General features: G+C 49.8%; 9 protein-coding genes across 9 annotated transcripts; 4 read left to right on the top strand and 5 right to left on the bottom strand.

Moving 5' to 3' along the window:
* Positions 1-92: 92 nt before the first annotated feature.
* On the bottom strand, positions 93-1,889 carry V8C40DRAFT_278258 (heterokaryon incompatibility protein-domain-containing protein; the record flags this gene model as incomplete). The annotated part of the gene is made up of 2 exons (XM_083221046.1): positions 93-1,031; positions 1,074-1,889. 2 exons carry the CDS (start codon positions 1,887-1,889, stop codon positions 93-95), a joined length of 1,755 nt encoding a protein of 584 aa, XP_083067663.1.
* A 548-nt stretch (positions 1,890-2,437) lies between these two features.
* On the bottom strand, positions 2,438-6,481 carry V8C40DRAFT_258347 (Mad3/BUB1 homology region 1-domain-containing protein). The gene is made up of 5 exons (XM_083218695.1): positions 6,391-6,481; positions 5,277-6,335; positions 4,802-5,189; positions 4,464-4,739; positions 2,438-4,364 (listed from the first exon to the last, which is right to left on the bottom strand). Exons 2-5 carry the CDS (start codon positions 6,270-6,272, stop codon positions 2,656-2,658), a joined length of 3,369 nt encoding a protein of 1,122 aa, XP_083067662.1. The 5' UTR covers positions 6,273-6,335; positions 6,391-6,481; the 3' UTR covers positions 2,438-2,655.
* Positions 6,482-9,091, bottom strand: V8C40DRAFT_258344 (enolase acuN). The gene is made up of 5 exons (XM_083218694.1): positions 8,415-9,091; positions 8,102-8,355; positions 7,956-8,047; positions 7,845-7,895; positions 6,482-7,787 (listed from the first exon to the last, which is right to left on the bottom strand). Exons 1-5 carry the CDS (start codon positions 8,536-8,538, stop codon positions 6,992-6,994), a joined length of 1,317 nt encoding a protein of 438 aa, XP_083067661.1. The 5' UTR covers positions 8,539-9,091; the 3' UTR covers positions 6,482-6,991.
* Positions 8,562-9,715, top strand: V8C40DRAFT_271040 (tRNA-splicing endonuclease subunit Sen15; the record flags this gene model as incomplete). The annotated part of the gene is made up of 2 exons (XM_083220241.1): positions 8,562-8,575; positions 9,133-9,715. 2 exons carry the CDS (start codon positions 8,562-8,564, stop codon positions 9,713-9,715), a joined length of 597 nt encoding a protein of 198 aa, XP_083067660.1.
* Positions 9,716-9,877: 162 nt separating this feature from the next.
* Positions 9,878-11,174, bottom strand: V8C40DRAFT_258336 (pre-rRNA-processing protein PNO1). Its single transcript, XM_083218693.1, has 3 exons — positions 10,954-11,174; positions 10,752-10,894; positions 9,878-10,692 (listed from the first exon to the last, which is right to left on the bottom strand). The coding sequence occupies exons 1-3, from the start codon at positions 11,024-11,026 to the stop codon at positions 10,135-10,137; spliced, it is 774 nt and encodes a 257-aa protein (XP_083067659.1). The 5' UTR covers positions 11,027-11,174; the 3' UTR covers positions 9,878-10,134.
* An 821-nt stretch (positions 11,175-11,995) lies between these two features.
* V8C40DRAFT_278254 (mitochondrial distribution and morphology protein) lies at positions 11,996-13,691 on the top strand (the record flags this gene model as incomplete). Its single annotated transcript, XM_083221045.1, has 2 exons — positions 11,996-12,254; positions 12,319-13,691. The coding sequence occupies 2 exons, from the start codon at positions 11,996-11,998 to the stop codon at positions 13,689-13,691; spliced, it is 1,632 nt and encodes a 543-aa protein (XP_083067658.1).
* Positions 13,692-14,064: 373 nt separating this feature from the next.
* V8C40DRAFT_130364 (translation initiation factor eIF3 core subunit j) lies at positions 14,065-15,783 on the bottom strand. Its single transcript, XM_083211051.1, has 4 exons — positions 15,547-15,783; positions 15,321-15,415; positions 14,558-15,240; positions 14,065-14,454 (listed from the first exon to the last, which is right to left on the bottom strand). Exons 1-4 carry the CDS (start codon positions 15,563-15,565, stop codon positions 14,439-14,441), a joined length of 813 nt encoding a protein of 270 aa, XP_083067657.1. The 5' UTR covers positions 15,566-15,783; the 3' UTR covers positions 14,065-14,438.
* A 723-nt stretch (positions 15,784-16,506) lies between these two features.
* V8C40DRAFT_258331 (arginine--tRNA ligase) lies at positions 16,507-19,876 on the top strand. The gene is made up of 14 exons (XM_083218692.1): positions 16,507-16,676; positions 16,747-17,155; positions 17,211-17,337; positions 17,397-17,458; positions 17,512-17,638; positions 17,705-17,943; positions 18,000-18,069; positions 18,141-18,182; positions 18,235-18,388; positions 18,452-18,509; positions 18,568-18,746; positions 18,831-18,980; positions 19,039-19,452; positions 19,536-19,876. The coding sequence occupies exons 2-14, from the start codon at positions 16,865-16,867 to the stop codon at positions 19,540-19,542; spliced, it is 1,920 nt and encodes a 639-aa protein (XP_083067656.1). The 5' UTR covers positions 16,507-16,676; positions 16,747-16,864; the 3' UTR covers positions 19,543-19,876.
* A 954-nt stretch (positions 19,877-20,830) lies between these two features.
* Positions 20,831-22,370, top strand: V8C40DRAFT_130699 (alternative oxidase-domain-containing protein). Its single transcript, XM_083211052.1, has 4 exons — positions 20,831-20,961; positions 21,036-21,514; positions 21,613-22,011; positions 22,080-22,370. Exons 2-4 carry the CDS (start codon positions 21,044-21,046, stop codon positions 22,287-22,289), a joined length of 1,080 nt encoding a protein of 359 aa, XP_083067655.1. The 5' UTR covers positions 20,831-20,961; positions 21,036-21,043; the 3' UTR covers positions 22,290-22,370.
* Positions 22,371-22,439: the final 69 nt, after the last annotated feature.

The raw sequence follows: 22,439 nt of genomic DNA, 5'->3' as shown, positions 1-22,439 counted from the left end.
CCCTTCATACTAGGTAGTAGGTACCTAGGTACCATATCTTTATATCCTCTTCATCAGGAGATGTACTACCCACTCTCTACATGGCCAGCATACTATACAATGTTGAAATACTTTGGCTCGCTTTCAAGTTTCGTCCACGTTCTGCTCTCTAAATAACACTCTCCAACAAGTCGAAACCGACTCGTCTCCTGCTGCTTAGAACCGCTGTCGACCTCTCGGAGCACGAACGGTATCTTGGCTCCGACACTTGCATAGACGTCGTCTCCAATACGAGTCTCTTCCGGACCCAGTCCCATAAACCCAGTGTCGGTAACGAAGAAGCGACGCGAGTAGCAGTTTCGCACAACTGTCTGAACATAAATCTTATAGCTCGGAAACATACGCTTCCCTGCCTGATGGAAAGGGATGTCTCTCAAGGACAAAGTGCTGTTACCCGATGGGCTCCCATCCGCTCTTTCAAGCAATGCTTGGCGAACGAGAGCTTCCCAGCCTGAATCCTGTTCGTCTTTTGCAGACTCTTTTTCCCCATCCACAAATTCATGAATGGCCAAAGGGTAAGTAAAATCGGCACCACAGATGACGGTGTAAAATCCCCCAATAGCGTAAGAAGTCTCATCCGGGTCAGCATCTAAAGATTGTGTAGGCTCCTTGTCCGATAAGGCCTTCCATTCATCCAGCGGAAATGGGCCTTGGCCGGCAAGGTATGCGGATCCCATTTTCGCTATCTTGCCGCATGGATAGCCTGCCATGTGTGGCACCGGCTCTGGCGGCGATAAAGTCAGCCGCATGGAGTATCCCGAGACATCGTTAGCAACCCAAGCGCTGTGATGTGGAATGTCGTCATTCTCTCCAATAATCGTTCGTCTGGGCTCGTTACTCCGATCTGGCACCCAAGACGGCAGGTCGTTGCGATCCGATCCGCCTTGTACGGCGCACAACACTGACTCAAACCGCTGCTGCGTCATCAGAGCTGCTGCACAATCTGTGTAGACTTTAGCTACCGAGTCTTCGTATTGCGGCGTGAGATTGAGCTCTTAGTCAAAAGCCTGCAGAAGCGGCAGCAAGCCGTATACCTTATCGCGCGGGTCCGTTGCCGCGCAGTGTCCTGTTTCAATGAGAGCCTTTAGCATCGTCTTTCCAGGCCTCGTTTTGGTCAGAGATGCTCTTGAAGAGGTGACGACGAATGGGAGCCTCCCCAACCATTTCTGGCTCGCGTTCCATTGATGGAAGCTTTTTACTGCAGACCAAGGAAACACTTTGTCGCCGCAGTAGACTGTAGCTCTGTTTGAGAGTGTGGCCTCTTGGATCACCCATACTCTGCTGAACCACGGCCGGTTGAAGAAGCTTCTCAGGGCCAAAAGTAATGGCTCGGACTTGGGATAACTGAGCGATGTCGTTGTCTCTAGATCTGGATTGTCCAGTTCAATGATGAACTCAATTGCCAAATCACAATTGTTCTCGGATTCGCCAAGGTAGATGATGACTTCCGCTGCTCCAGAGTAAATCTGGGACATGAGAGTAACTTGATGGTTTCTTTCAGGGAAATTATGCTGGTCAATGCTCACTGCGTCGATCCAAAGAATGCGCGGTCGATCGGTTAATCGTAGGCGTCGTAGAGCGGAGAAACAGTTTGATGTGACTTGAAATTCCGTTGCGTCTCTGGATTCTGTCGTCTTGATATATATAGTTTGGCAGTCCAGAGGGTTGCCCCAGGTATACGATAGAGCTTCGTAATGGGGAGCTGAATCCAGGTCCGCCGTGAGGAGCTCACAAGTAATCGTATCATCCCTACCAGGAAGCAACGACACTAGGCGAATGTGCCTTGAAGTTGGTAGAGACGGCGCTGGATATTGCTGGCTAAGAGAGGCCCCATGGTGAGACGGGCCCATGGTTGAGCAATATAGTAGTCGGTAGCAGAGATCAGGCTGATCCTAATACAGACTCTTCAAAGTGAAGCAGTCTCCAAGGTACAAGAGCCTATCGTAAATAATAGATATAGGTAGGTGTAATTTACGGTGTAGGGTGCATATCCGGACGGCATCGTAAGACCTATCAGAGCCCGCAGGATCACGGCTCGTTTAAATCTAAGATTGCGATTGAGCCTACCAGGTACATTAGGCTCCGAGGTTGCATTAGCTGCTGCCTACATGTACCTATCTATAGGTACTACTTACCGGAATGAGTGCTGCTCTGCAACCCTAGTAGCTTGCAAATAGTTAAGTATATCGTCGAGGTTTTCAAATTGACTCCCCACCGGCATTTGCCAAAGTGTAAGCAGAGCGCGGCTCTCGCAGAAGACAAATTATTGAGTGAGGCAATATTCCACTCTACATGACAAACTGGGACGGCATACCATTGTATAATTGATTATTTACTTCATGCTCTTTGAGTTACATATTATTCATATGAAACGGTTAAACCATTGAATGACCAAACAGGCTCTTATTTCACATGTTCTTCTATTAAAGAAAGCATTTTCTCGAGGCCATATATACCAAGACGAGCCATGAGAAAAGCCAGCACCAAATAACATATACCCAACATTACGGGAATAACATAACCATACTTCGTGAATAGGGGCTAACAAAACGACAAAAGACATGCTAAACAGAGAGACAAAAAAAAAGGGAAATCTATAGACTGATTCAACCAAATTTACTTGCGATTCCTCACCAACGCCTCCACCCTGCCCATCGTAGCCTTGAGCCCTGCTCCCCTTTCGCAGTTAGCCATCAGCCACGCCTCCATGCGTTCACGGATACTCCTCATCGACTTGAGCACGGGCATTCTGCCGCCATCCTCGTAGGCGAGGAACGAAGCCGGATTCAGCAGCACCTCGAAGCAGTCCGACCAAATGTCCGTCTGCCAGTACCGCTTAAAGTTCTCACGAATCTTGTACTTTCGACCGCCTCGGCCGAAACCCCCCTGATCAGCGCGCACTGTCTCAATATATTTTCCGAAAAGCAGACAATGAATGACGCCCGCGAGCCCGTAGTAGTCAATCTGCCACGTCCAAGGCCGTCCCTCTCGCATTTCGGGGCAATCCTGTGCCGTCGTCTTCCAATCGGCGATGAATTCCACGTCAGGGGTAAACGCCTTCATGTCGATGCCACGCCCAAAGTCGATAAGAACGATACCTCGCGAATCCCATCCGCCGCGTCCATCGGCGTACCATTGGCTGGAAAGAGCCTGGTCGGAGAAAATAGGCGATGACTTGGAATCGAGACGGAGGAGGCAGTTGTCTGGCTTCAAGTCGCCATGAAGGACATTTTTTGAGTGAAGAGCTTCAACAGTACGGAATAATTCGATGGAAAAGAATATGGCAAGTTGCTCATCCATGGCGCCTGAAGGCTCTGCTCGAAAGAGGTTGATTACGTCGAGCAACGTGCCATGAGGATGGAATGGCAGGAAGAGGAACGCTTCGTCTTGGTAGAGATGCATTTCATGTGCAAACGATAATGATGCCGTGGCTCGATGCTGAGGGCCCAAACGAGAATGAGCAGTACGCATGATGTAAAACTCCCACGGTGTCGGAGGCGATTCCATTTTCAGGGCTTCTATTGTCGCTCGTCGGTTTACGGCGAACGTCCCCTTACCCATCCTGGCTCCAACATCGTGGCCATCTTCTTCTCGATCCGGGTTCGAGTTTTCCACCAAGTACACCGGGGCAAAAGCGCCAGCGCCAAGCTCCCTCCTCACAGCGTATCTAGTCTCACAGTCAATGAATTGAATGATCGCCGGCAGGTTTCCTGGTCCGGGTTTGTCTGGATTCGCTCTGCCTAACCTGACAGCCTTGGCGTATCTTCGAATCTCTGCGCCACGCTCATATTTCTGGTTGTGGTGATCGTAGAAGCCGGGATACATGGCCAGCGGAGGCTGTATGCTTGTCAAGATATGTCGCCGAATGCTGTCGTCGATGGGGCTGCATTGCGCTTCTTTAACGATGGGGCCCTTGACAGGTACACCTCTATTGGGGCCACTCTTACTTGGTGCTCTAGCAGCCTTGGACCCTAGAGGTGTTCGGCCATTGATAGACAGTCTCCCTTCTGGGAAATATTCTTTCAGAGAGCTGCTCTCGGATTCCGAGTCTGATGCCTCCTCGACTGGTGCCGCTCTACCGTCAAGCTTACTAGGCGTCTTGAACTGGTATGCCCGGTCTATGGTGACATCCAACGATGGCTCGGTTCTCTCGGTGATGGGCGTCATGAAAGGTAGTCGATTGTTGGCCATCTCCGCCGGATCCCTATACGGGCGTGTTGGTGGCTCATAGTCTTCTGGTGGGAGGGGAATGAAGATGGTGCGCGTTCTAGGCTGCTCTGGCTCTTCATCCTCAAAGTCGTCCTCCAGGCGTTGTGATATCTCATCTATATTGAAGAGAAGTTAGACTCTGGTACTCTCTTCGCAATCCACCCTCTATTTATCGAAGCTCTTCATTTCTGATGCTTCGTCTCCTTCCTGCTTACCTTCGTGTAGCTGCCTCGTAGCGCCGGTGCTCTCGGCGTCGCTTGCATAGTCGGCATCAGTCATCTCGTCATCATCATTGTCATCGTCGGAGTCGGAGTCGGAGTCGGAGTCTTCATCGTCATCATCGTTTTCTTCCACAGGTGCGGGTTTGAGCGGTGCGTTGAAAATGTCGTAAATATCATCCGTGGCTGCTCTTGTGTGCAGGGTCATAGTGGGCTCCGCTACTTTCTTCTTCTTGAGCTTTGGTCCTGAGGGAGAATCCAATTTCGTTTTGACTAGTTACGCGTTAGGGGCTTACGAAAAGATTGATTGGGTGTTTGAAGACGTCATAACTCACTGATCTGCGTCTCATTGACCTCCATTGTCTTCTTTTTCCTTCCTGAACGAGATTCTCGAGGCTTCTCGTTTACTACGCCATTCTCGTCCAAGTCCATTGGGTCTCCGTCAATAATCGGCTTGTCGGTTGTGTCTTGTGTCAAATTGTCCACCTCACGCAGAGGCACCATGCGGTCTTGGCGGCTATAGTCAGTATCCCATAGGCGGTCGAGCCATCCTCGGTGCGCAGCAATGACTTCCTCGAAGCTTAGTTCTGTACCGGGTTCCTCGGGGGTTGGGTAAACGGCCGCGAGGTCAACAAAGATGCGCTCTCTCTTTCCTGTTTGCGGATGAGTCGTTACTTGATGCTTGGACGGGACAACAATGATATTTTGTATTTGAGCAAGGGACTGAATTACATAATACCACAAACAGAAATACATTAGTCCTATTCTCATCAACAGCTGAATACATCACGATCGAGGGGGGTTACATACCGGATCCCTGAATACCGCCAGCTTAGTCCCACCAGATCCAGGCTTCTTGCCACCTGCCCTGAGCGTCTCTCCAGACCATGGCTTTGGTTCCATCGCATTTTCCTTTTTTCGATCTGCCAGAGATCCAATGCTATCCCAGCCTTTGGATCCAGTATCTCTTGACGACATGGCAGGCTGTTGGGCATCCGCATCGGAAAAGATGGATATTTTGGACTTTCCAGATCGGGATGAGCTGCCCCCAACACCGCTTGTTTGCCGTTGGGCCTGAGGGTCTACTGGCTGTGATGAGATGCCAAAGGGGTCTGTCTTACTGGCCAGCGCCGGACGGACGGTGGGCAAAGCTGGTGAAGATGGTCCCTCCAATGCGTCTGGCTGCCGAGCGAGCCTTGCCTCAAACTCTTTGAACTTGCGCAACAGCCTCTGAGCTGGCCGGGCGTCTCGCTCAATCCCGAGCTTGTATACTTCCTCTGCTTGTGCCCAACGACCTGCTCCTTCTAACCATGCGGCGTACTCCTCGTAAAACAATGCGAGGCTCTCGCCAATTCCATGTCGTGATAGGAATAGAAATGTTTCGCGCGGTGAGTCGGAAAATAGTTGGATGTAGTACATCCATAGCTTGAGGTATCTGGGATCGTTTTTGTATTGAGATGAGGTGACAAACGTCTTCGTCGCGCGTTCGAGGATCGTGTGGAGCTGTGATTCGGCCGTCGCTTGTGCTGATGGATACGCGTCTATTACCCAGCGCACATATCTGTCAAACACATCTAAAGGATCGTCGGATTCGGATATGTTTGCGATTTCCGCCTCATATTCTGCGCGGATGCAATCGTTGACATTTTTTGTGTCGGTCGGTGTCGGGGTGGAATATTTGTGTAGAGGAGATGGAGAGAAAAGACTGGCTAGCTTCTTCGCTGAGCGGCCTCCGGGCAGGGACTGAATGTTCTCCTTCTGATCTTCAATCATATCGAAGTCGGTGATATCCTCTGAGCCCGCCATGTTGCCAGACCGTGAATGACGGTAACTCTGTGGCTTTCGAGGCGATATCAACTATTACAGTCTCTGGTATCCGTTAGAACGAGGCACTCTGTATGAAGCCGAATACGAAATGCAATACCGGATGCCAGCTGAGGGATGGTTTCGCCAATTGCAATATTTGATATTTTTTTCTCCCAATGTTGATAAACTGACTACGTGATCTAGTTTAGTGTGTAGTGGCATGTGTTTTCGACCCCGCGTTGCTCTGGTGATTGTTTTTAGCACATTCTTATGTACTTGGTACCCCGTACTAGACACCTTAGCACCTGCCTCTCTGCGGTCTACTAATAGTAAATGCTTGTTTTGAAATGCCATTTTCGTCGCGATTTTAGTATCAGATACTTTGGCACTAACTGCCATTCAAACTCGCTGTAGAAAGTCATAATCGGAGACTGTCGCCTTTTTGCAGGGAATTCGGAACATTAATAAGCTGTTCCATCGACTCTAAGATGGACCCTGGCAGACGAAACGACGCGGGCCATCAAGGTATGAGAAGCTGGAGGAACATCTTTCACGAGCCTTCACAAATGTGCCATGTTGGATTATTCATCATTCAATTCATTTTTTTCCGCCATATGGGCGTTTCTTTATAGTCATTATTTTATTTTATCCACCCATGGCAATCCATTCTTCGGGCAGTCTGTCTTTTTATATCATGTCCGTAGCCACCGTGTTGTCATTTACAGGTTAACAGCATTGCGGAACTTGGCACCGGCGTAGACGGCAAGATCACCGAGCTCCTCCTCAATGCGGAGGATCTGGTTAAGCTTGGCCAGACGCTCAGATCGGGCGGGAGCACCAGTCTTGATCTCACCGGCACGGATACCGACGGAGATGTCAGCAATGGTAACATCCTCAGTCTCACCAGATCGGTGAGAGACCATGACACCCCAGCCATCGGCATAGGAGTCCTTGGCAGCCTGGATAGACTCGGTCAAAGTACCGATCTGGTTGACCTTGAGGAGAAGGGCATTACAGGCCTTGAGCTCGATAGCCTTCTTGATGCGGACGGGGTTGGTGACGGTCAGGTCATCACCGACAATCTGGATGTCCTGGGTCTTGTAGAAGTAGCTCCAGGCCTCCCAGTCATCCTCAGCAAAGGGATCCTCAATGCTGACGATGGGGTACTTCTTGCAGAGGTCAGAGTACAGGGCGGCGAGCTCCTCGTAGGTGATCCACTTCTCGGGGTCGCTGTCGGGGTTCTTGAAGTCGAGGTCGTACTTCTTGGCGTCCTCCTTGTAGAACTCGCTGGAGGCGACGTCCATGGCAATGTTCATCTTGCCAGTGTAGCCGGCCTGCTCAATGGCATCGGTGATGAGCTCAAGAGCCTCATCGGCGGTCTGGATATCGGGGGCAACACCACCCTCGTCACCGACGTTGCCAGCGGACTGGCCGTACTTCTTCTTGGCCAAGGTCTTCAGCTTCTGGTAGACCTCAGAACCCTGGCGAAGGGCCTCAGAAAAGCTGGGAGCATCTCTGTTCTTGGTTAGAAGAAGCTACCACTCCGGAAGTAGATCATGTTTAACGACTTACGAGGGGACAATCATGAACTCCTGGAAAGCCAGACGACCACCGGCGTGGGAACTGATTGAAAGTTAGAGACTGAAATTGGCTGAGAGTTTTCGGCATGGAGAATGGACTTACCCGCCGTTGAGGACGTTCATGAAGGGAACGGGGAGAACGTAGGGCTTCTTGGTTCCGGCGAGGTCGGAAATGTGGGCGTACAGGGGGACGTTCTGGTGGTGGTAAGCCTCTGCTCATTAATTGTCACCTCTGGTAGTGGGATTTACCTTCTCAGCGGCACCGGCCTTGGCAACAGCCAAGCTGACACCGAGGATGGCGTTGGCACCGAGCTTGCCCTTGTTGGGGGTGCCGTCAAGGCTGTTCAGGAACTCGTCGACCTTGGACTGGTCCTTGACATCAAGGTTCTCCTTGAGCAGGGCGGGGCCAATGATGGTGTTGACGTTCTCGACGGCCTTGGTGACACCCTTGCCACCCCACTTGGCCTTGTCGCCATCTCGAAGCTCAACAGCCTCGTGCTGGCCTATGATCCTAGTTACTTCCTGTAGCTGTATGGGATGCAGTGAGATCGGGGAGACGAACCGGTGGAGGCACCGGAGGGAACGATGGCGCGGTGCAGACCAGTCTCAGTGACGAGATCGACCTCCACGGTGGGGTTACCACGGGAGTCGTAGACAGAGCGAGCGTGGATCTTGGTAATGGCCATTTTCAAAGCTGCTGGGTGAAGCAATGCCTGTTAGCAAGTATTTTTTTGAAAGCTTGGGACCTAAGGCGGTCGTGACGTCGACAATGGAAGCCAGAAGGGGAGAGAGCTAGGCCACTTCATCACACGTTGCTCCTGGGGAAAGCGATTTCTTGTGGTTGGAATCATCCGGCCAAGAGAGTGAGAAAAGTAGTGAAATATGCCTCACAACGGCCGCTTGACGTCGTTGCTTCAGCTCCTTTGCACCCAATGGAGGGGTAGCTGGGAGGGCTGAAATGGGAAAGAGGGGCAAAGCTTGAATGACAGACTCGAAGCTCTGTTCTTGATGGAAAAAAAGAAGGATAAAATACCGTACCTGTACTTCGAAGGTCGATTGGGTTTCTCAAGTGTTTCTTGGGAGACTGGAAGAGTCAAGATTCGTTGGGAAAGAAAAGGAAGATGCTGGTGTTTTGTTGTAGAAGATAGAAGAAAATGGAGGGGTGGCAGGTGGGGCGTCTCCTGCTGCTAAGATAAGTTACCTAAGGTAAGGAGCTCCTGCTGCGCAAGCTGGTGTGCTTGTGAGGTAATAATTGGGCCACTACTTACGTTAATCAGTAGACAGCAAGAAACCCGAAGTACAGGCGCTAGTATTTCTCCGACCTCTCAGAGCGAAAAAGTTTCCGTCTCACGCCTCCCGCTTGGCCCTTTCCGGGCACCATGTAGCCAGTCATTCCTCTCGTCTAATCTAATTTCTTTTACCATTTGCATTGTCCAGCTATCAGCCTCAGACATGGATGTGTCACATCATTATGATGCCGATGTCGCCTCTGCGGTATTTCGCAACCTGCAAGACCAGCACCAATGGGCCTCGTTGGAAATCCAGGGTCTCCCAGGGCTGCCACGACCAATGATCAAAGGCCTTCCACCACGCCTGCTATATCTCCACCCAGACGACCAGATAGCAGCCCTTGCATATGAAAAGTCAACAGGCACAAGGGCGCAACACGACGCTGAGATTGAATGGGTGTTGCCCGTCCATCTCGCCGAGAAATGGACGCTCTCCAGCTTCGCCGCCGTCATGGACGCTCTTCCAGATGCTCGCAAGGGAGCGAAACGGATTGTGCTGGCTGCCCTGCATAATGACTCTACTGTGGTCTATTACATTGTACAAGAGGGAATGATCAAGCCTCGTCAAAACTAGAAACCTCCGAAGCAAAGTTGGTGGTCACTTTTTTGTGCTTGTGACAGTAGCTTCCGAAGCAGGAGTATTTCTATCGGGCCGTTTGGCGTCACGGAGTTGGCCGTCTAGCACGGAGTACGATACTACAAGATTTTTTCGGACCATGATACCCTTTCCTGATAGTTGGTTTAAAAAAAGCTTTTCTTTTTCAAATTCGCTTGCCACTTGTTGAGGCGCGTGAATTACATACAGTCTATCCCCCTTCTTGGGCTGCATCATTCAGCAGATCCATCATGCTGGGGTGAAATGCCATTTCAAAAAAAGTTATGCAGAAAAACAATTCCGACATATATAGACCACCAAATCCGCCAAAAAGACATGAATCATGATTATTCCCCCAACCGAACGCCAAGTGTACCGCAGATGCTTGTCCAACCAACTTAGAAACGCTCCTTCATTCTGGCAGCAACAGTTCTCAGGTTGCCGTAAACCTTGCCGGGGGGCTTTCCGAGAATCAAGCTGACAACGGATTCACGAGCCATGTGAATGTTCTTGAAACCTCCCAGGATGTGAATCTTCGAGTCAGCAAGCACAATTCTTGTCCGGCTGGCGTTCTCAATGGCAAACTTCGTCTTTCCCTGGTGGCCAGCGATTCGGCCGATAGCACGGCTCTGGCTATCTCCATGGACCGTCTTCACATCCTTGATTTCAAAAGTCTCGATATAAAGGTCGTCCAGTCGCAAGAGAGCAATGGCATCATCGACGTCGAATCCAAGAGTAAAGGCCTTGACAAAGTCCTCGCCCTTCTGCAGCGCACCGGAATCCGTGGTGGATTTGGAAGTCCTCAGCTCGACTGATTTCCGCGCAATGTTCATGCGGCACTGCAGTTTCAGGTGCTCCACAATGGGAGGGTAGATAGAAGGCCATGCCTGTTTTAAGGGTGTCATCCGGTGTGGTGGGATGGGGATTTTTCGTGTTTCGACTCTCATCATGGGGTCCTAAGTAGATATCAGCAAATGTGCCCATTGCAGACTCAAAGGAAGTAATCTCGTCATACGATATCTTTGGATGGCGCAAAGCGAGGTCGTCCCTCTTCATCAATAGCCATGCTATTCTCTGCATCTACAGCTTCGGGTACCATGACTTCGGCTTCGGCCGATGCAGCGTCTGCTGCGTCTAGGAGGAACTCCTGGTCATTGTCTATGCACGAGTAAGCCTTGGGAATCCTGCATGGGAAATCTTCACACAGCATTTCTTACCCTGTGCTGGTGATGGCACATCTGCGACAAGCGGGGTGCTTTCCGCCTTCTTGAGGGCCGTGGGTGCCGGCATGGTGCTAGAGAGCAAGACTGGCTTTTATTATTCGTTCGGATCCTTGATAAGTCTGATCAAGTAGTTGATAAATGAGAGCAGAAGGTGACCGGTATAGTTGGATGTATACGCCGTTCGTTTCGTCGCAAACTCTTGGAGAAAAAAAAGTTGCGGCGCTGGGTTCGCATAGACAAGCCACAGGCCGTTTCGACCTGGCGATCAAAAAATTTGTGGATGGGCTATCGCAGCTTATCGATTGGCTGAGCGCCGCCCACAATGCACAACGTGAGTGGCGCGTCATGCAATTACTTTTGCTTCGCCGCCTGCTTTTTGTACAACTACCGAGCGTCTAGGGAAATCTTGTATTCCCAAGCTTCAACCTCAAATCCAAAGGCATCGTTCATACCATCTTCTTTTGGCGCACCGCCTCCAGATTGCTGGTCGCCATGAACCTTAAGAATGTCTAAGGGCATCTCATCATGGCTGATTGTCCGCCGTCAGCTAACATGCCGCTTTCAAACCCCTCCAACATGGCGAACTCCACATGCTGCTACATTGTCGAATCGATCAGCAGCTCTTTCGGCGTTTCACACGCAAGACGTAAAGCCTCAGAATGCAAGGGCGGTGTCAGGATCAGCTCTGGTGCATCAGAAGCATGGCTGCCGATCGCCAACTTCAATCGGGCTGGGCAGTCAGCTGCTGCCTCTCCATGGTAGCCATCGATGTATCACTCCTTTGAACATTCTGGAAAGGCATCGAGCATCCCTCAATGCCTCCCGAAATGCTGCGCGGTGGCTACTTCAAAGTGACCAGTATAGCAGCGATAGCGCAAACAGAAAAAAAGATGTTCAGGGGGGTAGCCCAGGCCAACCGGACGGCCACAAACCAGCCGCAGGTCTCGATCAAAACCCAGGAGCTGCATCCAAGAAACCTCTCGAGCAACCTGGAACCGAGGCAAAAGACCATGAGCAGGAATCTATAGCGGCATCCATGTCTAAATACCTGAATTTACCCATGATGCCTCACCGTCCGACGAAAGAAGAGCTGTTAGCGGCCGCGAATGGGTTTTGGGAGAGGTTCAAGGTCAGGTTCAAATGGATTTCCATTCGAAGTATGAGGCCTTGGAATATTGATGAATGGGGTGCTTTTGTTTCTTGGTTTATGCTGGGCCATATCGTCTGGATCTTGGTGGGCACCACGACGTTCTTCTCCATCCTCATCTTCTCGATCAATACTGTCTTTGCTCAGGGTATGTCGATGATTGTGCTCTCATCATATTGAAGTTATCGCCGACAAAGCTGACATATCTTCAGAAACGCTCGCGCAGTGGATTGGAGATTACCTGACTCAATCTGCTGGTGTTACGGTTGTCTTCGAATCAGCCATAGTGCCCAAGTGGAAGAATGGCGTTATCGCATTTCGCAATGTGTTTATATCAAGAAGACCTGGGCAAATCGAATCATCCGTCAGCAAGGGATCATCTGACGCTGCTGCTGTTGCTGCTGCAGGGCGCCAGGTTCAGCATAACGGAACTGTTACCGAAGACGATGGCAACTATACGCAATTCGACGTAACGATCGCAAACGTTAATGTCACTCTTTCATTCCTCAACTGGTGGAATGGTAGAGGACTTCTCAAAGATGTGGAAGTAAATGGTGTTAGAGGAATTGTCGACCGCACTTCTGTCCGTTGGCCACTGCAGCAAATCGATCCATTTTCTTACCGCCACAAACACCAACCAGGAGATTTCGAGATTGAATCTTTCAAATTGGAAGATCTTTTGCTCACCATTCGCCAACCTGACGGCTTCCGCCCCTTCTCAGTGAGCATATACTCCTGCGAACTCCCTCGACTGAGAAAACAATGGCTCTTTTATGATTTCCTATCTGCCAGCCATATGTCTGGGTCATTTGATGGCTCTCTCTTCACGATCCATCCGCGACAGGTTCACGGTACGGTCTCAAGTCGGTATCAGGGAGTCATGATGGGGCTAGAGGAATCCAAATCGTGGAAAAAGTTCAACCGGCTACGGATTGATGGCTTGAAGATTGACCACCTGAACCGTGGAGTGGAGGGGCCATTCGGCTGGATATATGAGGGAAACGTTGACATTGTTGCTGATGTCATGTTTCCCGAGGATATGGACGACAGCATTACCAAGGTCGTAACAGATTTCTATGACCAGCTGGAAGGCACAGTTATTGCCAATCGTTATCGCTTTCTGCCTCGAGCCCCTACACCCGAGAAATTCTCAGAGGGCGAGCGCGCAACGAGCGAGAAGAAGGCTCAGAAACAAGCCAACGAGTCTGAGGAGGATAGACGCCTTGTCATCATGGACTTGCGTATTCACCTCAATGACGTCAAGGCTGCCGTACCTCTATTCACCCCCGATCTATCATACGTCAACCAGGCTCTTGTTCGCCCCATTGTGGCCTATATCAACGCTAAGAAGACGTACATTCCCATCTCTAGCCGCATCATCAAGCCGCTAGGCGACTTTGACGGAAGCTGGACAGTCTTTGATTGCGGGCTCTTGGATGATGCATCTGCCGAGACGTATGAGGCTTTTGCAAAAGATGTCGAAGATCAGCAAAGCCGCGTCAGACGATTCCGAAAGGTTGGATTCTGGACCTTGTCGCTGGCCATTCATGCTCTATTCATGGGTATGGCTGGAAATGTGGTCTAAGAAGAGAAGACAGGGAGAAGAAGAGGGGACGACTTTTTATCAAAACTGGGGAAAGGCGGTGGTGAATTCCTGTAGAATTGCTGTATATTTACAATGACATGATGGGACGGGCGGTATATGACGGGATTTTAATGATGGCGTTGCGTTGTTACACGGGTATCACTCCGGGCATTTCTTGGCGATTTGGGGGTTTTTATGGATCTTTATGAGAAATACTTGTTGCTTCAGGAGAGGCTATCTATATCTGATACCCTGACCTCTTGTCTACTGAAGCAGTGCAATACAAAACAAAACCACTCTAAATAAAAACATGTGCCAGCGTATAGATATAAGAAGAAAAGAAAAGCCGGCATCTTTTTATCCTAGCCATAACTTTTGATGGTAATACCCGGAATTCGATAGGACTGTTAGGCTTCGTGCCTTGGACCTAGCGCGCTTTGAAACATAAAAGGGCAAGCTGATTTCACATTATGCCATTTTAAACTCCCGCAATCTCTTTCCTCTAAATGTCCATTAAATCGTCCAAATTTCAATGTATGCGTCGAATAGTCGTCAGCCTGCGCCCACGCCAAGACGGTGAAAAGGCCATGCATGGTTTAGGGGGTTGCAGTCCAGGAAATCAAGAGTTGTCGCGCTTCCATCGATTGATAGGGAGAGTAACACGCTGGGAATACCAATATAACGCTTATTCTAGCAGTCTCTTTCTTCTTTTTCTTCTTTTGCCGTGTGTTGACTTGAATAAGTTGCTCACATAAAGTCGTCACTACAAAGGAGGAAGAAAAGGTTAGCACAATCCCCACAAACAATGATAAAGGGTGTGATGAAATGCTGCTGGTTCTGTAGAGCAATCATCAGGATCTACTTACTCTCCAAAAGCGTCGTCATCATAGGCGGCCGTATCAGCTGCGTTAGCACGGTTCGTGACAAGAGAGGTCTTTGTCTTGGCAGCCTTGGTCTTCTTCTTGTCGCCCGCCTTCTCCTCCTTCAGCTTCTCGTTGCTTGCACGGGTAAGAGTGCTAGCAATCTTCTTGATCTGATCGCTGTTCAACTCCTTGACCAGCTCCTTGGCGAACTCTTCAAGGAAGAGACCATAGTGAGCCTTCTTGGTGTTTGCGGTGATCAGGGGCGTGAGGAGAGTTCGCATCTTCTCAAACTGCAGCTTTGTCTGGGGGTTGAAAACTGCGACGTTTGCGAGGTTGATGAGGTTCGTAGGGTTGTTGGGGTCGGCGACCATGGTGCCAGAAGGATTGGACTTTCGTCCGGCGCTGATGCCAATGCTGCCAAACAGGTCCTCAGCATGCTTGAGGTCGGCCTCTTGCTCGGTGCGGCGAAGTCGCTCACGGCGCTCTGCTTCCGTCTCGTCGTCACTCTCTTCGTCACTCTCGGCGGCAATACGGGCACGCTCAGCGATGTGCTCGGCGACACGCTGTGACTTGGGCTTCTTAGCAGCGGCAGCGGCGGCGGCGGCCTTTTCCTTGGCAGCGGCAGCCTTGGCCGCCTTCTCACGCTCTACTTCAGAGTCTTCGGCAGCATCCCAAGAGTCAAGCACCTATATATATTCGATGGTAAGTCAGAGACGGAATCGAAGGGGTCGCTGGCGCAGTGCGTGATGCTGTTGTTGATACTCACATCGCCGTCATCTTCCTCGTCATCAAACTTTCGGCGAGCACCACCAACAGGCGCGACTTCGGGGGCAGAGTCGCTGCCTTCGCTCTCTTCTTCGTCTAGTTTCCAATATTGTCAGCCAAGAATCCTTGGAGTAACGCCATGGCACTCTTTTTTTGGCGCGTCGCAAACGACAGAATTTGGCGGCATTTGACCGCAAAGTGTGCAGACTGCGCTTTCAGTGACTCACCCCACTTCTTAGGAGGCATGATTGCAGATCGTCAGACAAAAATAAGCTGAAGAGTATATAGATGTTCGAATCGTTGTATCGATGTTCGCTATAAGGAATGCGTTTGGCTGCGACCGCGGTCGGGCTGAATCGTGTGATCAATCTAAGATACGTAAACAGGAGCGATCATGTACGATTAGGCTGGCCTGGAGATTTTTATGGCGGGGTTTGTTGGCGAGGCGAGGGGCAAAAACTTTTGTCGGCATTAGTGCCTGGCCAAAAAAAATAAAAAATTCAGGGCTGCCCGCCTAGCCAAACTACGGCGCCTGTCAAGATTTTACATGTGGCTGGCACTCTGTTACTTTGCCTTGATCCTCGCCCAGTATGCACTTGTGGCGTTGATATGCTCTTTTATGGCTGACAGAAACGCATGGGAATAAATTTACAATATACTTGGGAGCGTTTTTCATCATGTCGAAGTGGGCAAACAGCGTTCTTGATTCTTGATTACTACTAGGTAGAAGAGGGGCACATTTTGGTTGTACCTATCTCATCAATGAACACATTCAACCTCACGAGAATATTTAGTGCAGTCTTGACCTAGACACTACATATAAAGTTTCATTACTTTACAATTATTTATATAGCAGTTCAGGACATCTGGGCAGTTAACAATGGGAGATGCATTCTATTATTGACTTGGGCGCACTCACACTCTCCACATTAGGTAAGACGTCGAGCACCAAAGCTGCCCCTCCAACGTGATGAAATTTTGGTGGTTCAATCATATAAGGTACTTAGAAGCTGGTTTTGTATCAGGGAACTGAGTTTCATCCTTGCCTGTAAATAGTATGTCCTTCAAAAATATTGTAAACACTCTCTTCATATCATCAATTACGTCACTTTGGCTGACTGTGACTGTTAAAGAAAAGAAGGACTGAATTTTTATACGTCAACTTGCAGCGTGCGGTTGAAATGCGGCAGAACCCCCACCAGGCGACTCACAGGCCTAACATTCCTCTTGTGGTGGGGAAGCATTTGTGCTTAACTTCCTGCTAGGACCAAAATTGAGTCACAGGTACAGAGCCCCAAAAACTCACCTCTCTCATTCATGACGGTTTGTCGGGCTTCTCTCAGTCGAAAGAGTCATCGTATATTAACCCTCGTTTCTCCGTGGATTGCGAGACGTGCTCTTCAGCAACCACTGACCACCTCACCCAGGCCTTTTACGTCCTTGAGTGAGCCAAAACACCCCACCTCGAGTATTCAGCAGACGACCTGCAGGGCTTCTTTGCGCAATACTTGCTTCACAGCTTCTCGCATAAGAGCCATCTCAGACATGGCTAAACCAGCAGGCATCGACAAGCTCACCAGCTTGGTGAATGGCTTGACGCTTGACTCCGTCACCGAGAAATACCCCCAGGCTCACCCCGAAATCAACCCACTTGACCTCTATAGGGCACACCTTAGCAATGTATTGGCAGGAATCTCTGGCGTAGACGCTCAAATCGTATATCCTGCCATCAACTGGACAACCGGTCTCGACAAGGGTGACTTTGTTCTGGCTGTTCCGGCGTTGAGGATCAAGGGCGAGAAGCCTGATGCTCTCGCTACCAAGTGGGCTGGAGAGGTATGGTGTTTCCCTTATTGTTATAATTTATAAAATTAACAATAATGGGTATCAGTTCCCCGAGGATGATGCCTTGTTTGGCAAGCCTACAACCAGCGGTCCTTTCATGTCATTCTTCGTCAAGGGAGGCCCGCTCTCCAACTCATTGATCCCATTGATTCGGAATCTTGGCGAGGAATATGGTATGCTAATTCTTATACAATATGGACTGTTGCAAACATACTTACCTTTATATCGTTAGGTCGTAACCGATTCAACGGCTTGAGGGATCCCAAGGACCCAAGCCAGGGCAAAAAGCGCATTGTAATTTCATGGATACCCAAGGTTCCGAGGATTGGCTGCTAATTGTATATCAGATCGTTGAGTTCAGCTCCCCCAATGTTGCCAAGCCTTTCCATGCCGGCCATCTTCGATCAACCATTATCGGAAGTTTCTTGGCCAACCTCTATGAAGGTAGCGGCTGGGAAGTGGTGCGAATGAACTGTGAGTACTCGTATCTCATAGTGGAGACAAATCATCAACCCATATCATGCTAACATTGTCTTACAGATCTGGGAGACTGGGGTAAGCAGTACGGTCTGCTGGCTCTCGCATACGAGAAATACGGCAACGAGGAGGCACTTAAGAAAGACCCCATTAACCACCTGTTTAACCTCTATGTGCAAATCAATGCCGAGATGACTGCCGAGAAGGAGTCTATCGAGGCTCAGAAGAAGGAGGGCAAAGATGTCACCGAACTTGAAGCCAAAAGCCTTGATGAGCAAGCTCGTCGGTACTTCAAGCGTATGGTAAGTCGTTGGCATATTCTAACATTAACCTCCGGTTGCTAATATTCCTCTCTTAGACTGATAGGGAAGAGGACGTGCTCGCACAGTGGCAGATCTTCCGTGATCTGAGTATTGCTCGATACAAGGGTAAGACTATATCGCTTAGCGAATATATCGTGTCCTTCGTTCTGGATTTGTTGAACTCACACTTGGTATAGAGACGTATGCCCGACTTAACATCGCCTTTGACAAGTATAGCGGTAAGATCCAATTCACGTAACGAAGGGGGGAAGAGATCTAACTTGTGTGTAGGTGAGAGTCAGGTTTCCGAGGAGGCCATGGCAAAGGTCGCCGTAGAGATGGAAGAGAAGGGCATTTCTCGAGTAGACAACGGCGCAACGCTCGTTGACTTCACCAAATTGCTTCCTGGTAAAGAGGGAAAGCGACTTGGTGTCACCGTCATTCGGTAAGTTTTAGCGACGACTTTTCCTCATCTAACAGCATGGTGGTCTAATACTTTGAACCATAGAAAGAAGGACGGTACCGCCCTGTACCTCACTCGTGACATCTGCGAGTTGCTCGGCCGAGTAAGTCAACTTCAGCTCCGGGCTTTTACCAGTATGCCGTCCACTGACAGCCGTACAGTACGAAACCTACAAATTTGACCACATGATTTATGTTGTGGCAAGTGCGCAGGATCTCCACCTCAAGCAGCTTTTCGAGATCGTTCAGCAGCTTGGCTACAAGGACATTGCGAAGCGCTGCCAGCACATCAACTTCGGCCTGGTTCTGGGTATGAGCACCAGGAAAGGAACCGTCAAGTTGTGAGTAATCTCCATACATATCCCATATGCTCCTAAGCATAATTCTAGTTGGAAATGAGTAGATGGCTGACACAAGTTCAATAGCTTGGACGATATCTTGAGGGACTGCGCAGACCACATGCACGAGACCATGAAGAAGAACCAGGACAAATATGCCCAGGTCGAGAACCCAGTGGCTACGGCCGATATCCTGGGTATTAGCAGTGTCATGGTTCAGGACATGAGTGGAAAGAGGTTAGTAATCATCCTTTGCTGTGGGTGCCTTGTCTTAACCATGCTCATCGGATTACAGGATCAACAACTACACATTCAACATGGAGGCCATGACCTCGTTTGAGGGTGACACGGGCCCCTACCTGCAGTATGCCCACTCTCGACTTTGCTCCATCAAGCGTCGTGCGAACTTGAGCGAGGAAGATCTGTTGAGCGCAGACCTTTCATTGCTCACTGAGCAGCATGCTACCAACGTTGTTCGTATGCTCTCGCAGTGGCCCGATACCGTCCAGAACACACTCAAGACTCTGGAGCCCACGACCGTGCTCACTTACCTGTTTAAGATGTCTCACGCCGTGAGCAGCAGCTACGATCACCTGCAGGTGGTTGGCAGCGAGAAAGAACTGATGAAGGCCCGAATGGCGCTGTACGATGCTGCACGAATTGTTCTGGCAAACGGAATGAAGCTGCTTGGCTTGACACCGCTGGAGAGGTACGTCCATCTGAACCCCAATTGATTTGATGTTGATTTTCGGATCGCCTTGCAACCTGCTTATACTAACTTTGTTTGTTTAGGATGTAAAAAATGGGCACTAGGATGCCGTGCCGCGTTGGGCCGCAAGGTTGCCGCAAAGGAAAAAAAAAAAAAAGGATAAGTCCCGGTTTTATCTATGTAGAAACACGATCATCTAGCACAGAAAGAAAGATTCGGTAAAAGCCGCAAAGACTCTGACTCAATTGTTGCCCCATCAGATTGAGCTTGAATCAAACTTGCTCTCGGTGAAAATTTGCACGATGGCGATGGCAATGGTTTAAAGCTGGCATTCCCATGTCTGGTTAGATATTGCACACTCTAGGCGTAAGCCCTACTACGATTGACTACAGAACGTAAAATAGTTTCTCTTAACAAATGGCCTGACTTTTCAACTCGATGCGTAGACTAAAGACGTTAAGAACCGCGCCAAACAAGCTTATAGTCGATAGCTTGCCGCTGCACATCTCCTCGGACTCATCAGGAACTTGCAAGTCTTGGCGTTTCCGAAGATAGTACGGAGTATGTACCAAACTTTGCCGCTCAATGTTTTGAGATTTTGACAGCAGCCGCAATTATCCGTAAGCGAAATACGGGATCAGCCCCATCAACGACCTTTTGCATGTGCTCCATAGAGCGACTTCATTGTGCATTAAATAAGATCAACTTTGTATATACGGACCGATAACTTCTTCAGACAAAGATCCATGAATTTGACACAGGCCAATAGAGCAAACTCAATTGCTAACATTGCTAAGAGTCTAGCGCCGACAAGCGCCGACTGCCGCACAGCGTCATCAGGGGAGTGGATCTTTTGTTGCCCTGCTAGTTAGGAGAAACAGAATTCTGGATCCCGGAGAATTGGTAACATAACATAATAATTTGGCCTTGCCGGTACTACTACTATGACGCAACGGGACTGGGAGAGCAGATTATGATTTCACTCTTCGTTGCGTCCGAGGAAATGAGACAGCGAAATGAAATCGAAAAAGGACCGGAAAGCAACTTGGGAGAAGAGTCATAGGGAGAGGTTTTACGGTCCGAAAGGTCCCGACTAGTCTAAGCGTGACCGCCGCTGAAGCTTGCCTTTGCGGCTCGGACTTCGTAACTCTTGAGGATGCCGAGCCAAGGTGAGGCAATGAAACAGCACTTTGCATGGCAGATGACCAGGAACAGAAGAACAGATGCGGCCCGGCCATTGGATGCCTTGCTGCATGTCGGTTCTCATCACGGCGAGCCCGCTTACCCGGGTGCGGATTAGCATGGCGGCACCGGATGTAAAGAGTGTGTGGACTCACGGATACCCGACGGACGAAGCTGCCAAATGTGCGCTCCCGACCTGTAATATTTCTCTATTTTTGACTTTTGCCGTCTTAGCTGTAAAAAGGGGGCTCGTATAAAACGTTCAAGTGTCCCGGAGCCAAGGGGGGTTGCTTGGTTATATATATATATCATCACCACCATCAAACCGTGTGTCATCCTATGACTTATCATCATTGAAGCCGTTGAACGTTGCAACAATACCAACCACAGCTTTACATAAGCTTTTGCAATGACTTACACCAAGACAAACGCCCCCATACAAGCTGCCAGGCTTGCCAAAGTCGTCGTCAACAGCCATGCAAGCTGCAGACTCGCCGCGCACCCGGCACTGACCCGGAGGCTAGGCTGTACCGGCCGGACCGCACCCTCATCTCACCATCTCTACTGCCAGACCACGCGAGCATTCTCGACGACACCCGTCTCTCAGCTCAGAGACTTCTTCCCCGCCAAAGACACCCCCCACATCAAGACAACCCCGGCGGCATGGCCTCACCCGGGCTTCTCAATGGAGGAGCTCCATCAGGTGACGCCTTCGCACCGCCCGCCTCGGGGATTTGGTGATTGGGCGGCGTGGAAGATTGTGCGGTTCGCGAGATACTGGATGGACAAGGCCACGGGGATGGATAGGGAACAGCAGGTTGATAAGAAGAATCCGACAACTGCCATCAAGGCGGAGAAGCCGCTGACAGAGGCCCAATGGGTATGATTTCTACTCACCCTTATATGCTATGGACCTAATGGTCTATTTGTCTGGATATGAAGAATGTATAACTAACAAGTGTCTTGCTATGTGAATAGCTTATTCGATTCGTCTTCCTCGAAAGTATCGCAGGTGTTCCAGGAATGGTTGGTGGCATGCTTCGCCATCTCAGCAGCCTTCGAGGCATGAAGAGAGACAACGGCTGGATCGAGACGCTCTTGGAAGAAAGCTACAACGAGCGGATGCATCTTTTGACTTTCATGACCATGTGCGAGCCCGGCCCGTTCATGAAGCTCATGATCATCGGCGCCCAGGGCGTCTTCTTCAACAGTCTCTTTGTGGCATATCTGATTCACCCCAAGATTGTCCATCGATTCGTCGGCTACCTGGAGGAAGAGGCGGTACACACGTATACTCGAGCGATTGCCGAAATCGAAGACGGCCATTTACCCAAGTGGAACGATCCCAAGTTTCGGATTCCTGATATTGCCGTGCAGGTTAGTAAACTGAACAACAGAGAGACAGGAGTTAGAGAGAACAACTCAACTAACAGATGACCATCTAGTACTGGAACATGCCTGAGGGCAACCGAACCATGAAAGACTTGATTCTGTACATTCGAGCCGACGAGGCCAGCCACAGAGGAGTCAACCACACCTTGGGCAACCTCAACCAGAAAGAGGACCCAAACCCCTTTGTCAGCAAATTCAAAGACAGGGAGGTTCCCAAGCCTGCCCTCAAGCCCGAAGGCTATGAGCGTTCAGAGGTGATCTAATTGGAAAAGAGAGGGCATACGTTATTAGACGACCAACTATGCTTTTGGTCGAAGCTAGAAAGAACAGCATACGCATACATGGAAAATGGCGTGTTTGATTTTGTCTTGTCTACAACAGAGAGGCAGCCTGCAAGACTTGGAAGAAGAAAA

This window comes from Trichoderma camerunense (assembly GCF_050948025.1).
Source record: "Trichoderma camerunense strain CBS 138272 chromosome Unknown V8C40scaffold_27, whole genome shotgun sequence".
Lineage (NCBI taxonomy): Eukaryota > Fungi > Ascomycota > Sordariomycetes > Hypocreales > Hypocreaceae > Trichoderma > Trichoderma camerunense.
Note: the sequence above shows the minus strand (reverse complement) of the source record. Positions and strands in the feature narration are given on the sequence as shown.